Below are 15,135 nucleotides of genomic sequence, written 5' to 3'. Positions count from 1 at the left end.
AGCAACGATGACTTACTAGCTGTGTAGCTTGAAGGATCGGACAGAGGAAGAGACGGAGATATTTACAGTATTTAATGCAGACTGCTAACAACTGTTGTTCTCTGAAATACTAAGCTAACTACATTGTCTTTAACTGGTAAGTTCTCAACCTGCGATGTATGTCTGCAGTGCCTTGTTCATAGCACGCTAGCTAGCTATGGAGCTCGATCCAGCTAGCCAGTCAACTGTTGTCCCTGCTGGCTAGCTAGCAAGCAAACCCTTTAAAAGAAGACTATCTTTTCCAGATAGCTAGGTAGCTAGCTAACGTAATGTAGGCTACCATGCGAAACACATGTTGCCATGAATAAGAAAAGCATTGATCGCTAACTGTTATTTAATTCTAAGCTAGCTGCATTGTTTATTCAGTTGATAGCTAGCTAGTATGGAGCCAGTGGTGCTTCAACAAGTCTTGACCAAATTTGTTTTTTATCTTCCCATTTTTATAGTCACTTTTGATAACCTGTATGCAGTGTGTCATGGGAGCTGATAAAAGGTGAGTTTTCCTAATTCTAGCTCACTTGAAAGCATTTTTAGTGATTTTCTGCATGCAGAGCCACCAACAAAACGTTAACGGAGCGAAACCTTTTTAACATGGAAATAACACTGTCCTTGCCCAGTCGTCCTAGTGATCTGTGATGTTACTTAGTCAACACAAACTCTGTAGTTCTTGGGCGATTAAGCTACGATGAGTGCATGTAATCGAACATGCCCTACTGAGAATGTTCTATCTCTGACTAATGTCTTTGAGATGGATATATGATTTTTACATTATTTTATGCTGGCTGGATATTTTTTCCGATGATTATGTTGTCCTTTTTGGTGTGTCTGTGTTCCAAGGCTCGGTCGCAGTGACCGCAGTGGGAGGTATGGGTCAGACCGGGGGCGAGATGATTCTGAGTGGCGTGAAAGACGGGAAAGAGACCCAGAGTGGGATTATGACCGGCGCAGGGGTGATGAGAGACACAGTGATCGATATGATGAGCACAGAGACAGCCATGAGGTGAGTTTCAAGGAATCATTATGTTACAGATTACTCGGCCTTTGAATTGGGCTGGTGTTGACTCAAAATGTTCATAATCTGTCTGGGTGTGCCCTGCTGCAAGGTTACAAGTCTTCCTGAGTTGACCATTTTGTTCCTCCTGCAGAGAGGCCGAAAGCGACACAACAGTGACAGGTCTGAAGATGGCTATAACTCTGATGGAGATTATCAGGACCAGGATTACAAGATGGAGCAAGACGAAGAAGAGAGCAAGACCATCATGCTCAGGGGCTTGTCCTTCAACGTCACAGAGGATGATGTAGGTCCTCCCATTTCATTAGTGACATCGTTTAGGCTTAGGTCTACTTTACATTTGTGGCTAGAAGACCATGACCTTTCTTGCATATGGTGAGCTATGGCACGGTTAATCCCCCCCCCTCTGTGATTCAGATCCGGGCTGTACTTGACCATCTGCAGGGACCTCAGCCTGTGGACATCCGGCTGATGAAGAAGAGGACAGGTGAGAGTTGTTGTCTAGAGGAGCCTCTCACTCAGCTTCACACTTGTACAAGCCACCCTGCATCCAATATAAGGGCCTCCCATCATACACAGTATCAGTGGAACATTTATTTTGTGGATTGTTTTTATTTGAGGGAATTAGATGAGATGGTGAGACCAGGTAAGGAATTAAACCTGTCTCTTTTTTTGTAAAAAAACCCCATCAACATTAAACATCTTTGCATAGCAATCAATTAAGTGTGTCAAGGCATTATCATCTTTCATGAGGGCTTTCATGCTATGGCAAAGGTTCTCCCCTCACCCTCTTCAAAAGAACCCCCCCCACCCCCACCCACCCACCCACTGTTTCACTTATAATGGGTTGTGAAGCAGACTGTGACAGAGATTGAATGTTGTGCCAAAGCACTCTAACTAACACAACTCCCGTCTATATTTGAATGCTGTCTCTAGGTATAAGCAGAGGTTTCGCCTTCGTGGAGTTTTATCACTTGCAAGATGCTACCCGATGGATGGAGACCAATCAGGTTGCTTCAACAATCGCCAAGCCTAAATTTTGTCTTAAGATATCAGTTCCCCAATGCACTGAGAGACTGATCCTCATGAAATTTGAGCTGAGGGTCCTATTTATCTGTGATAATAAAGGCTGTTTTTAAGACACCTCTAATATCATGAACTAGATACTTTATCCTGCCAAGAATTAAACAACTTACTGACAAAAGTGTTCTAGATCCAATGCTTAGTTTATGTTGTTAGTTGAATGATGAGCATTGGATACACACAAAGTATCAACTTATACTTTTTAACTCGATTTAAGTGCCTGAGCAATCGACAGTGGATATACATTCGATGAGTGTGTTCTGTTGTACTTAATTGAGCATAGGTTTAGCCTCTTGAAGTGTTATTGTTTTGTTTTCTTTTATTTGGGTAGAGGGATTTCACTTTTACTTTCAGAGTGTAGGCTCTCTTTGCTTTTGAGTGTCTTTGACAATAGTCCTGTTTTGGCGTGGCTGCCCCAGGGTTCCATAACACACTCTGCTCCTGCTCAGTCCCTTGGCCCATTTCACACCTCCTCCTTAAAATCCGAAGACCAATGGGAATGGGCCAAGGATGGGCTTGCAGCACTCCGGTCCGACACACTTTTAGAATCCTTCTAAAGGGCAATACACACTCACTCCCAAATGCACACACCTACATACTCTCTCTCTCTCTCTCTCTGGTCTACTGACCCCTGTATTCCTTAAGGGGCTCTACCTAAATGAGTGTGACTCTAGCCACTCTTTCCCTTCCTGGCTGTGCTCGCTCATGGGGTGGGATAGTATCAGGACCTCACCTTCCTGTGTGGCTTGTCGCTTTGGGAAGCGGAAATAACTGGTGGCCTTTGATCTTACAGAACCAGCTGGTGATCCAGGGGAAGAGCGTGGCCATGCACTACAGCAACCGCCGACACAAGTTTGAAAACTGGCTCTGCAATGCTGTAAGTGTCCCCTCCCAAACTGCCCTCCATCATGCAAATCCCTCGCTATTTTGTGGTCGAAACACAAGTTTCACTCATGAAGTCTGTGTCGTGTATATATGGCATACTGAGTTGCCATCTACTTTAGAAACATGGTCCCTATTGGTAAGTGTCACTGGCAGCTTATACAGGTTGCAGTTTTGACATTTTAAGTTTCATGCGACTGATTGAAAACAATGTGTAACCGGTTGCTTGCAGTGCGGCCTGTACAATTTCCGGAAGAGGCTGAAGTGCTTCAGATGTGGAGCAGTCAAAGTTGGTGAGTCGCCCTGTCTAGACTTGCACCCCCAAATGTGGATGCCTCAGCAGAGAGACAAATGATGCCTCAAACCCACTTGACAGGCACCTTGTGTTGAAAAATGTTTACCCTTCCCCCCCCTCCCAAGAGAACCGTGTATTGCATTAGAGTGTTCCAGGCACTTGGTGTGAAAGTCCAGTGGCTCTTCCCTGGTGAGATGATGGTCAAAGCTGCTGAGGAGGATTTGATGGAACTGCTTGGCTGTTGTGTTTTATACAGATGGGGATTGTGCTGGTCCCAGTGGCATGAATACAGAGCCTCAACAACCTGGAGATTACTGTGGAGACAGTGAGGACCCTTTTCATTACAATTTCATATGTTTTTTTTAATATGGTGCGATGAGCTCTTGTTACATGTTATTGCACTGTACTAAAAGATCATTCTATAACCTTTTTCTATTGACAGCGATCATTTTGAGAAACATTGCCCCCCTCTCCTCCGTTGAGGCCATCATGGCAACGCTGGCACCCTATGCCCATCTCTCTGTGGGCAACATCCGCCTCATCAAGGACAAGCAGACAGGTCAAAATAGAGGCTTCGCCTTTGTGCAACTCTCCTCTCCCTTGGTAAGTCATTGGTCATCCGACTGTTATTTATTTTCATTATGTCATGACTGTCTTATTGGGGTTTACGACGATGATGATGATGGTATGACTGTGTGTGTTTTCCACATGTAGGAGGCTTCCCAGCTTCTCACAATTCTTCAGGGCCTGCAGCCTCCTCTGAAGCTCGATGGAAAGACTATTGGTGTGGATTTCGCCAAGAGTGCCAGGAAGTGAGTCATCATTATTATCCTCATCCTCCTCCTCCTCCTCTCTCTCTCTTCCCTTTCACTCATCTCAGTAGGACAAAGAGCCATCTATACGCTTGTTTTTCTCTCAACCTCATTCCATAATCCGTAACTCATCTCATCTCTTGTTTTCCCCCCCCTCACAGAGACTCCATGATGCCAGATAGCAGTAGAGTCAATGCCTTCTCTGTGGCCAGCACAGCTATAGCTGCTGCTCAGTGGTCTTCCAGCCAGGTACCACTGAAGCCCTACTCCCTCTGTTGCTTCTCTCTCTCTCTCTCTCTCTGTGTGTTCTTATGCCTTGCTCTCTGTCTTGCAGATGCAGCAGGGTTTGGGTGGTGCCTCTGACTACGGCTCCCAACAGGAGGGTTATGGACAGTACCCGCAGGTCAGTCTAGTCTATAGCCACGGACATTGGCCAACTCACAGATTCACACTGAGTGGGGCATACTCTTAAAAGCTGAAACTTCATATGAGAAATAAGTAAGTTGTATCAAACTAATGTATTGAAGTAGCATGTACTGAGTGTGTTGTTGTTGTTTGTCTTTCAGTACGGACAGGATTATCAGTCATGGCCTCATCAGCCCTCAGGCCTGGATCCTGCTCTCGGAGATGGAATATTAGGAGGTGTGAATCCTACTTCACCCCGTCCCCCAACTCATGATTTAGCATTTTTAAACATTGTTAAAAATGTTGATAGAAGTGATTGTTGAAAGAGTCGTGTGGCTGTGTGATGACGCCACTAATCCGTATTTGTAATGCATCGCGATGGATTAACTGGTTGTTAATCATCCCGGTTTCTATCTCCTTATTACGGCAGTTGCCCCAGGAATAAAGAGCTTGATCCCTGCAGCCGCCAATGTGCTTCTCACGCAGGCTGCACAAGTCTACCAGCCTCACCTCATCCATCAACCTGGCGTACAGGTGGGTGCTTCAACAAGCCTACGCCTCTATAGAATCCTACTGCTCAGTCTATGACACATTGTCACACTATTAGCAAGTGTAATAATTTAACGTGACGTTTTTTTTTTCCACAGACGCACCAATTAGCAGGGCAGATCGACGTGGCGCCACATCCTGCTGTCATCGCCGCCTCTGCAGTGAGAGGAGCGGCGGCTTCGCTGGCGCCCCCCGCTGCAGCTGCCACCGTGTCTGCACCTGCCACTGAGGGCAAGACTGGTAAGATGGATGGGGCTCACTATTCTCTGAACTGTTCTGTGTCGAGTTTGGAAATAGTTTGATGTGCACTGAATACTGACGCCGCATTTCTGTTGTTTTTGGGACCAGTCGTTCCTGACACCTCCACTTACCAGTACGATGAGTCATCTGGGTACTATTACGACCCCCTGACGGGTCTGTACTACGATGCTAACAGCCAGGTATGTACCGTACCTAACTGTCTCACCCTGCTCTGCTCTGTCCTGTCAGACAGTGTATTTGACTAATGATGTGTCGTTGTCCTCTGTAGTACTACTTCAACTCCCAGACACAGCAGTATTTGTACTGGGACGGTGAGAAGCAGACCTACGTCCCTGCCCCAGCAGCAACAGATGCCAGTTCAGAACAGGCGTCCGGCTCTACTGCAGCCACACCCAGCAAAGATCCCAAGGACAAGAAGGAAAAGCCCAAGAGCAAGTCTGCACAGCAGGTAACGGGCACCTTCACGAGGCAGAGAAAAAGGCCTTCTTGCATAGGGGACTTCAAGTCATGTAGCTGTTCCCTGAGAGCGAGATGACCATGTCGATAGTTAAGTCATACTGTGTGTGTGTGTGTACACACACGTTCATCAGAAGATATGAGAGTTGAGCACGCCTTTTCCTTATTCTTACGGCTGTTCTCTACCATCTCAGATCGCTAAAGACATGGAGCGCTGGGCCAAGAGCCTGAACAAGCAGAAGGAGGGATTTAAGGGCGGCTTCCAACCCATCAGCCAGGAGGAGAGGAAGGAGGCAGCAGCTGCCGACGCAGGCTTCACCCTCTTCGAGAAGAAGGTACGCCACCAATCACCCTCCATTGACTTATAACCGCCGGGGCCAGGTGGTTTTCCTGACCGTGTGACATCACCTGGAAAACCTCTGAGCCTTAGTCAAGGCACAGCAGTCTTTACAAAAATGAGATTCAGTAGCGTGTGACCTGTTACACCCAAATGACGATGGGTGAGCCCAGTAACTGAAGTCCTTTCTACATGGTGCTCACAGCAGGCTGGAGGGTTTGAGATGCAGCCTCCTCTGATGATGATGAACGAGCTGGTTAAGAATGGAGAGCAGGAGGTCCCCGCCGCCAAGGTGAGGATGTGGCTTAGATGTGCCAGGGTGAAGCATGGGGATTAAAACCAACACACTAACGGCTGGGATTGGCAGGGCTCTAGATGGGGCAGGGATAGTCCTGGATTTTGATAAATGTACCAAAGAACAAAATGTGAAAATATATATATATCATATTATTATATATATATTAACAAAACTAAAGGTCCTTGTAGTTGTCCTTGAGTTGTAAAAGAGCTGTGCGTGTGTGTGTGTGTGTGTCAGCTTCAGCCTCAGCCTCAGAGTGGCCTGGTGGCAGCGTACAGCGGGGACAGTGACCCCGAGGAGGCAGCCGACCCAGAGGGGACGGAGGGGCTGACAGACTGGAGGAAGATGGCCTGCCTGCTCTGTCGGAGGCAGTTCCCCAACAAAGACGCCCTGCTGCGCCACCAGCAGCTCTCAGACCTGCACAAGGTAGGATGGCAAAACAGCAGGCACTTTATCCCGTGAATCAGTGTGGATATTTTGAGCACTGCCATCTGCTCAGGGTCCTGAAATGTCCTTGAGCTCACAATGGGGAAAGTACATTCTATAGTATTGTCATGCCAAGACCCATTTTGCCATTTCCTTGTGTGAATGGAATCGTTCTGTGTCTTAGCAAAACTTGGAAATCCATAAAAGATCCAAACTGTCAGAAGCCGAGCTGGAGGAGTTGGAGAGGAGAGAGATCGAGGTATTTAGCACTTTGAAGATTTTTCAATTTCCGCTCTTCACAGTAAGCGTGTTAGAAAGCGGGAGTCTTCAATGGCAGTTTTCTCTCATCGTGCTCATTACCTTCTCTGACCCTCTCTGTAGCTGAAATATAGAGACCGCGCTGCTGAACGGAGGGAGAAGTACGGCATCCCTGAACCGCCAGCTCCCAAAAAGAAGAAATTCTTTCAGCCTCCTACCCCCACCACAGTGTAAGCCTGTATAAGCACTCACATTAAACGCAGCAGGGAGGTTTGTTATTCCCTCAACAGATCAGTTGTTTAACCAACCACCATGTCCCACTCTGTCCACCTTACACACAGGAACTACGAACAGCCCACCAAAGCTGGTTTGACCAGTGACAACATCGGGAACAAAATGCTGCAGGCCATGGGCTGGAAGGAGGGCAAGGGCCTCGGCCGCAATCAGCAAGGGATCACCGCACCCATTTCGGTGAGTCAGCCAGAACCACGAATGGACGATTTTTACCTGTAAAATTGTGAGCGCATTGCTCAAACTGGACGGTGGTTTCGTTCTCCCTTGGCGGTTCCCTGACAGATGGGAGATATTGTGTGGCTGTGTGTTTTGTTTGAGAGTGAGTGCCCAATTAGCAGAGATACCTGAGGGGTATCTGTGCCCAATCTGTCTCTCTACATAACCATCTTTCCCCTTTGTCCCTACAGGCCTCATTAAGGACCAAGGGTACAGGCCTGGGTATCAAGGGAAGCTCCTATGAGCTGTCAGCCTCTGACACCTACAAGGACGCTGTTCGCAAGGCCATGTTTGCACGCTTCACTGAAATAGAGTGAACTAGGACAACATTTACCCACTCCATCCTCACCTTTACCCCCCCCCCCTCCATTAACCTGCTACTGTGAAAATGTAAATGAGAAAAAGTTAAATATCAATTTCTGTTGATTTCTTTTTCTTTTCTTTTTTATGTGATATTAAGTTGTTTCGGAGTTTTTAGTTGTAATGCATTTTTTTGAGTCCTCTTTGTGGCCTTGGAGATCACTGATAATGTGAAGACATTACCTACAGTATGTGTACTATTCACTGGCCAAACAAGTCATTCTTTATTTAATGTACCAGTGTGTATATATTCGAATTCAATACAAAAGCTATCCATTTTTTCTTTCAAATGATGTCAGTAGCATTTCAGTGAAGATGTACAGTTTGTATAGTTTTATTATGTACAGAATACAAATATGGCTGTGCTGGGCTCCTCTCTTTGGTTGTTCGATAGAGGTCAACGTCACGTTATTAAACTTGACCGTTGTTCACGTGCGTTTGTGGATTGCAGTTTTTGTTATGTGGTGTTTGAATGTTCGCTGATTAAACACACAGAATCAGATCAATAACAAGAAGTGATGCTACAGGTTATAGCACATTGATGTACTCCACAATACTCCCTCATAACCTCAAATAATTGCAATAAGTTAGCACACCAGATGTAAATGTGTAGTGGCAGTCAGAACACTTACGTTGGTTTAACGAAATTAAATACATTTAAGTTTGGTGTAATTGGTGTAATGGCTCTGCTCTGTATAGCTCCCTGCATGAAGTCCAACAACATAAAATACAAAATACCATATGGCAGGGAGCCCCCCCTGTAGGTAGGTTCAATACAGAGCGACCGAAGGTGGAGGCTGGGGCGGTGGGTGGGGCGACCAACAAATATTACTCTCATAGCCAATGGCGTCACATTATTTGACCACGGTGGAGTGTTGCATAACCCGGCTGCTTTGAAGCCTTGTCCCTGAGACGTGACGGATGTTTAGCATACGTGTGAATCAGCTGTCTGTCACCTGAGGGTCCGTCACCTGACTCACAGCTGCGCTGTTTGACCTTAAGTGTCCTATGATAACCTTCATTTAGTATAAATTGAATATACTTGTTGAAAAGAGCCATAAACAAAGGGGAAAGATTGCATGGGGAATAATACCCATGTATTTGTATTCTGGGTTCTTAAGCATCTTAGTTTGTAATGGTCTTGTGAGAGTGTTCATGTTTATAACACCGTAGGATTGACACTGGGAAATGGAGAGACTGTTCAGTTTTCCTGTGTAGAAACAAACCTGATCCTCTGATTTGATAGAGAATTGTCAAGGAGGAGTACTTTTAGAAGGATGGGGACTGCTCCTCCCCATACTGCCTCTTAGACACAGGGCATTGTTGCTACTTGGACAGTGAACTGGACCCTCTCCTCTCCTCTCTCCTCTCTTACTGTACCCGGCTTGGAGCTAGTCCATCAGAACAGGTAAGATCCCATCATTAGTCCTTGACACGGTAGGCATACAATTCTGTACATGAAAACATGACATTTTGTGGTTGTTTTGACTGAATGGTAATCGTTTGACTTTACTGGATCTCGTTGACTTCATACGGAGCAGTCTGTTGCTAATATCTTGATCAGGGGCGAGCGTTCATATAGAGGCTCTATTGAATGCACACAGCTGTGGAACACACATGAATGGTAAGTCTATTGAGACTTGCAGGAGTGTCATGTTGGTTATTATGCATACTGTAGAGTGGAGCCCTATGTTTTTAACCAGCTCCTGGTAGGGACAAAAACGCTTGATATTCAATTCTAACACTATAACACCCAGCTTCCTCTTGATTGATAGGAAGTATTATATATCCTTACTCATGTCATCAAAGTGTCAGGCATACATGACATTGGTGCTGTGTGAACCATCTTGATATATTGGACTAAGCCTACAAGGAGTGTTTGACAGGTCAGGGTAATGAAGTTACCTTATTAAAGTGGTGCAGAAATAGCCCAAAGTAGCAGAAATATCAAGTTAGTCCAACAATGTATCCTGTCTCAACTTGGGCCAAGCAAGTCATGAGCCCTGAATGATAGCTAATTTTGTTAAGATGAGGCCTATGGTGGCTATTTAAGTAAGTATTCTTGCGTGCAAACCTCTCCTTTTTTTTTTAAATGCTGAACTTTTTGTACAGGTTGTCCCTTTGTTACATCAATGGGCTTGAGCTGGACCCAAGGCTGGAAGGAGGAGTTCAAGGATGAGCTGACATTGATGAAGCTCCGCCTCTCGCTCTCCAGGCCTGAGCTCCTGCTCCAACCTCAGGTGTGGACAGACAGACAGACAGACACACAGACAGAGACTGACTGACATCAATCATACTCAAACTCATTGTCACTAAAACACAGTGCTCCTCTGTAGCTAAGCATGGAGTCTCCTGGCTCGCCCAAGAGCAACAACAGGTGCCATCATGGTGACTGTGATTGACCCCACTCCCTGAGGGGGGTGCAGCTGATAGCATTATTGTCTTAGACTCCATAGAAAACTCAGACAAATATCTAATATCTTCCATCCACTCTCACACTCTACAATCAGACAGAGCTTTCCAACCTTCCAACTCTCTCTCTCTCTCTCTCTCTCTCTCTCTCTCTCTCTCTTTCTTTCTCTCCCCCCCCCTATCTCTCTCTCTCCCCACAGTGGGACATACCCCCCTGGGCCTGGCAGCTGTACAGGCTCTTCATGTTGCTGTACACCCTGGCCTGGTCTGTGTACTCTGGCCTGCTGTTCTCCTCCCCTAAGTGGCTCATCTTCTTCAGCCACCTCACCTACTGCCTCATGGGGGTCTACCACCTGGTGGCCCTCACTAACCTGCTGTGGGCCACCGTCCTGGCCAGGCGCTGCTGCAGGGAACACAGAAAGATCGCTAGTGGAGGTACGATACTCACGGAAACACGTATAATGATACGTATAGGGCAGCCAATGCTGCTTTTTTGTTAGCCTCTTCTCACAGCCGCTGTGGTGAGTCTGTCGAAAGAGACAACATGTTTTGTTAATGAATCAAATCACTTGTCAGATGGATTGAATGATTGATCACGATTGAGTTATCTTTGTTTTAAGCGGCCAGCTCTCTGCTCTTCATTCACAGGGGACGGTAGAGAGCATGGATCAGAGTCCTTGGGCCCCTTCCCTCTGCCCCTCCCCTCTCTCTTCGCTAACTCCCTGAGACTGCAGTGGTGTCTCCACAGCCTGACGTGTGCCTTCTCCCTCACTGTGTCCCTGCTCTACTGGAGCATCGACTACCCCATAGAGCACCACCCGCTGTCCCCCTTCAACATCAACATGCACGTGGGGAACTCTGCCCAGACACTGCTGGACCTCCTCCTGTCAGCCACGCCCGTCCACCTGGCCCACTACCTCTACCAGCTCTTCATTGGCTGTCTCTACATCCTGTTTGCCATAGTCTACTGGCTGGCTGGCTTCACCAACCTTAGCGGGGAGCCATACATCTACAAGGTCCTGGACTTCGGAGGGCGCCCCCTAGTGGCGTCCGTGTGCGTGCTGGGGTTTGCACTGATCTGCCTGCCTCTCTGCCATTTCCTGGTGTGGAACCTGTATGTTCTGAGGAGGCAGCTGGTGAGCAGGGTGAGAGGAGGGCGTCTGGCGCTCCGCAGGGAGGCCTGGTGGTGGAGGGGAGGGGGAGGGGAGGGCCCGCTCCCCGTCTCCCTCAGAGCCCTGTCCTCCTCACCCTCCTTGTTCACACCCAGGAGGAGAGGGGCACAGGACGGGGTGACTCAGTCCCTGGTCACACTCACCAGCACTCACTACAGTGCCGTCACAATCTATCTCTGAGATCTGATAGTGAAAAACCCGTGGACAACAGATCATTTAAACAAGGTAAAAGAAAATGGCACCCCCATTTTCTTTTACCTTGTTTAAATGATCTGTGTCATGTTTTTGTTGTATAATGTCACAGTTATTTGCCAAACAATACCTTTAAGTGATATCATTTTTCATTTTGTGGTCTGTGGTGATTTATGTAGTTTTCTGATATAATAAGGTCATATCTGTGAGGGGAAACCACAGACCTAGAGTATTTAATTGTGTACATCATCTATATACCACCAGGGGGCAGTATCAGTACTAGTTGCAGTAACACTCTCATGTGTGGTCATCATTTTACACTGATTGCATGGAGTAATAGCAGTTTTGAGTATTTGTAAACATTTTTTTAATGAGAATTCGTTCCAAGGTAATATGTAAATAATGCACCTTAAAAGGGTGAATTATGTATATTTTAATGTAGTTCCATTATTCTAGACAGTATCTTTTGCTATTACTGTATATGCCATGCATTGCATGTTATTTTGCAATAAAGACATTGCTCATTGCTATACTATGTGAAAGGACCTAATTAGATACATAAAGGATGTGGTCCCTTCTTCTATGCACATCATTATCCATCCTTCTACAATGAACAGGTGGCAGAACAGCAGCCCATCATGATGTGGTAGGAGCCTGCATGCTGAGGCTAATTAGAGTAGACTGATGCTCAAACGATTACAATCGTCAAAGGCATGCAACTGCCTCCCCCAATTGTCACGTAAAGTGCTGACACATTACATTATCTTCAAATGATGCCATAGTCAGTCTGCTGCCTCTGTCAGTCACAGAGAAGATCACTACTATAGCACCTGTATAAACATAACAACAATGCCCCCCCCCCTCTCTCCTTCCTCCCCCCCCCCCCCCTATCCTCTGGCTATCTAGTTGGAGTTCCCCTCCCTCTGTCCTGGGCACAGCCAGGCTGGATTGAATGGATTAGAGTAAAGCTGTGGCGGGTTGTGACATCACCAGTTCTTTTCTGTAACTGTAGCTTTTGTAGAGCATAGTGATTTATCTGAGAGTCTGTTTCATTTAGCTATCAAAGAAGAAAAAAGCTCAGACAAATCCTCCCCCCCCCCCCTCCCGGCTTTAACAATCACATCAGGTGGCGTGTGACCGGATTGGCAGGGAGCCAAGCTGACCCAAGTCGTCTTTCTGATTGACTGAGTGACGGCTGGGCCGCAGCAGATTTACTGCACTGTGACATTAAAACAGCAAATTGACGACCAGCTTTGAACTCTTTGTTGATTAATGTCACAGCACAAAATGAGATGCGTCTACTCCCTCTTTGCAGGGTACATTTGAACGCGCTGACAGTTGGAGTCTTGGCTAGGGATCAACTTACTAGAATCTATGTCAGTTTACAAGGCCTTTTACATAACACAACATTCACAGTTGCCTGGCCTGGTCCCAGTAACAATTATGTTGTACTTGTTGTGGTGAAGCAGATAGGGGGCAGATTTGGAGTCAAAAGAAGGGATACTATTAAATGACCCAGTCATACAATGGCATTTTTGCTTTGTATATTTTTTTCATCAAATAATCTATAATTTCAAGAGAATAATTTACTTGTGATCTCTCTAAAGATGTCTGCCGAAAACATGGAGGCCTCTTGAAATAGCAGCATCTACACAACTGTCTGATCCTGTTAGAGTATAGCACGCCTGTCATCCAAGATGTGTGTCTTAATGCTGCATTGGGGATTCGTGACATGTACAAGTGCCTTCAGTAAGTATTCACCACCCTGGACATTTTCCACATTTTGTTGTGTTACAACCTGACTTTAAAATAGATTTAATAGATTTATTTTGGTCACTGGTCTACACAAAATACCCTATAATGTCAAAGTGATTTTTTTGGAGGAAAGTTTTACTAATTAATTAAAAATGAAAAACTGAAATGTCTTGAGTCAATAAGTATCCACCCCCTTTGCTATGACACAAATAAAATTTGCTCAAATGCAAAAATGTCTTCAACATCTCACTGAATAGGCCCATCTAAGGGCAAGGATAATACTTAATATGATTTCGGAATTAATATATTTGTTTTGATAGGGTCTCTGAATTGCATAGGAATCAATTTACACCCTGGATCTGGAAAGTTGTATCTGTCACCCTGTTAGCAGTGAGGTGCTGCTGTTACTGTTTACCAGGATTTCAAATTCCTTTCAATTCCATCAATTTAGGACATGTTTTGAAACTCTAATTCAATTTCAAAGATTTTTATTTTCAATTTACAGTAGAATATAAAGAACCCACATAGTTCAGTTGCTGACCTTTGGAACTTGCAGTATATTAATTTCCCAGGACAGGACACTTGAATAACTGCAGTTGAGGTTTAGGCCTATATTGGGCTGCCAACTTTCTGAAGTAACAAGGAATTCTAGGAGCAAAGCTTGAGAAATACGAGGTGTTGGATGAGTACGTATGAGTTGGTTCAATTGTGTGTGTCTCATGCTCAATGCATGAGAGTTGGCAGCCCTGTGTTACTGTAGATATGGCTGATAGAATCATACCACAATCACTGTTTCTCTCAGCAGGCACAACATCATCTCTGAACTCATAATATATGCACCCATACAGTTTAGTTCTCAATGACTGAGCCAATTCTCTGAAATAAAAATCACTTTCTGTCGTTCAAATTTACATTCAGATGTGCGTGAAAAGGTTTCTGTCGTTGACTATTCTTGGATCTGTAATTGTAATGTGGAGATGTGGAGTGGAAGACGGAAAGCTTGGGTTACTTTCAGGCCGTGAGACTTTGCATGAACTTCATATCAGTGTTACAGACTCTTAGTCAGACTCTGAGATTCTGACTCTGAGATGACGGTTTACATGATAAGGGCAAAGAATGTCACCCTATGACACTAAATCAACTGTCTAGATGACCTGCAAAATGCATTCCCACCAAATGAGCATGTAAAAAACAATATATGACAGTTCACCCACAGTTAAAGTCCTACTCCAGATGACATGTTACCTAAATAGCCCTAGCTGTAATTACAGGGGCTTTGCCTTGATGTGTTGCAATGATGAGAGTCTTGATAAATCACATAGGCGTCAGCCCTGGTGTCCTCTGTTGACCCTGCTGAGAGTCCTGGGGTGACTCCTCTGGGCGCTTCTCCCTGGCTCGGTTTCTAGTGGGAAAACACAGGACTGAGAAATACAGATTGGGTTTGGGGTTTTGTGGTATGGGGCGGAGAGCCACTGCTGGTCAGGGGAACTTTTCCATCCGTGACTTACGGTCATGCATAACTGAGTTGTCTTTCAACATCATTTGTACAGGGCAAAATTGTCATTTTTCCAATAAGTTATTCCTCTTTGTCTATTTTAAGACAAAATGGGTTTGTATTCAT

At 45.5% G+C, this 15,135-nt stretch overlaps 1 protein-coding gene across 1 annotated transcript; it reads left to right on the top strand.

The window, feature by feature from the left end:
• Nucleotides 1-8,414, top strand: LOC310803972 (RNA-binding protein 5-like). The gene is made up of 25 exons (XM_083669007.1): nt 1-136; nt 486-532; nt 877-1,039; nt 1,185-1,337; nt 1,469-1,538; nt 1,988-2,061; nt 2,928-3,011; nt 3,249-3,309; nt 3,568-3,636; nt 3,754-3,914; nt 4,026-4,123; nt 4,285-4,372; nt 4,458-4,526; nt 4,690-4,765; nt 4,959-5,062; nt 5,176-5,317; nt 5,426-5,517; nt 5,607-5,786; nt 5,989-6,129; nt 6,337-6,423; nt 6,667-6,855; nt 7,040-7,114; nt 7,237-7,343; nt 7,455-7,584; nt 7,815-8,414. The coding sequence occupies exons 2-25, from the start codon at nt 504-506 to the stop codon at nt 7,938-7,940; spliced, it is 2,568 nt and encodes an 855-aa protein (XP_083525133.1). The 5' UTR covers nt 1-136; nt 486-503; the 3' UTR covers nt 7,941-8,414.
• Nucleotides 8,415-15,135: the final 6,721 nt, after the last annotated feature.

This window comes from Argentina silus (assembly GCF_951799395.1).
Source record: "Argentina silus genome assembly, chromosome: 4".
NCBI lineage: Eukaryota > Metazoa > Chordata > Actinopteri > Argentiniformes > Argentinidae > Argentina > Argentina silus.
Note: the sequence above shows the minus strand (reverse complement) of the source record. Positions and strands in the feature narration are given on the sequence as shown.

What these genes read in the sequence shown, in the direction of transcription:
- LOC310803972 (XM_083669007.1), top strand. Translation starts at nt 504, where the DNA reads ATGCAGTGTGTCATGGGAGCTGATAAAAG. An exon ending in CTCAGTGGTCTTCCAGCCAG is followed by an intron (nt 4,373 to 4,457) that starts GTACCACTGAAG and finishes TCTGTCTTGCAG; the next exon opens with ATGCAGCAGGGTTTGGGTGG. An exon ending in GTTATGGACAGTACCCGCAG is followed by an intron (nt 4,527 to 4,689) that starts GTCAGTCTAGTC and finishes TTTGTCTTTCAG; the next exon opens with TACGGACAGGATTATCAGTC.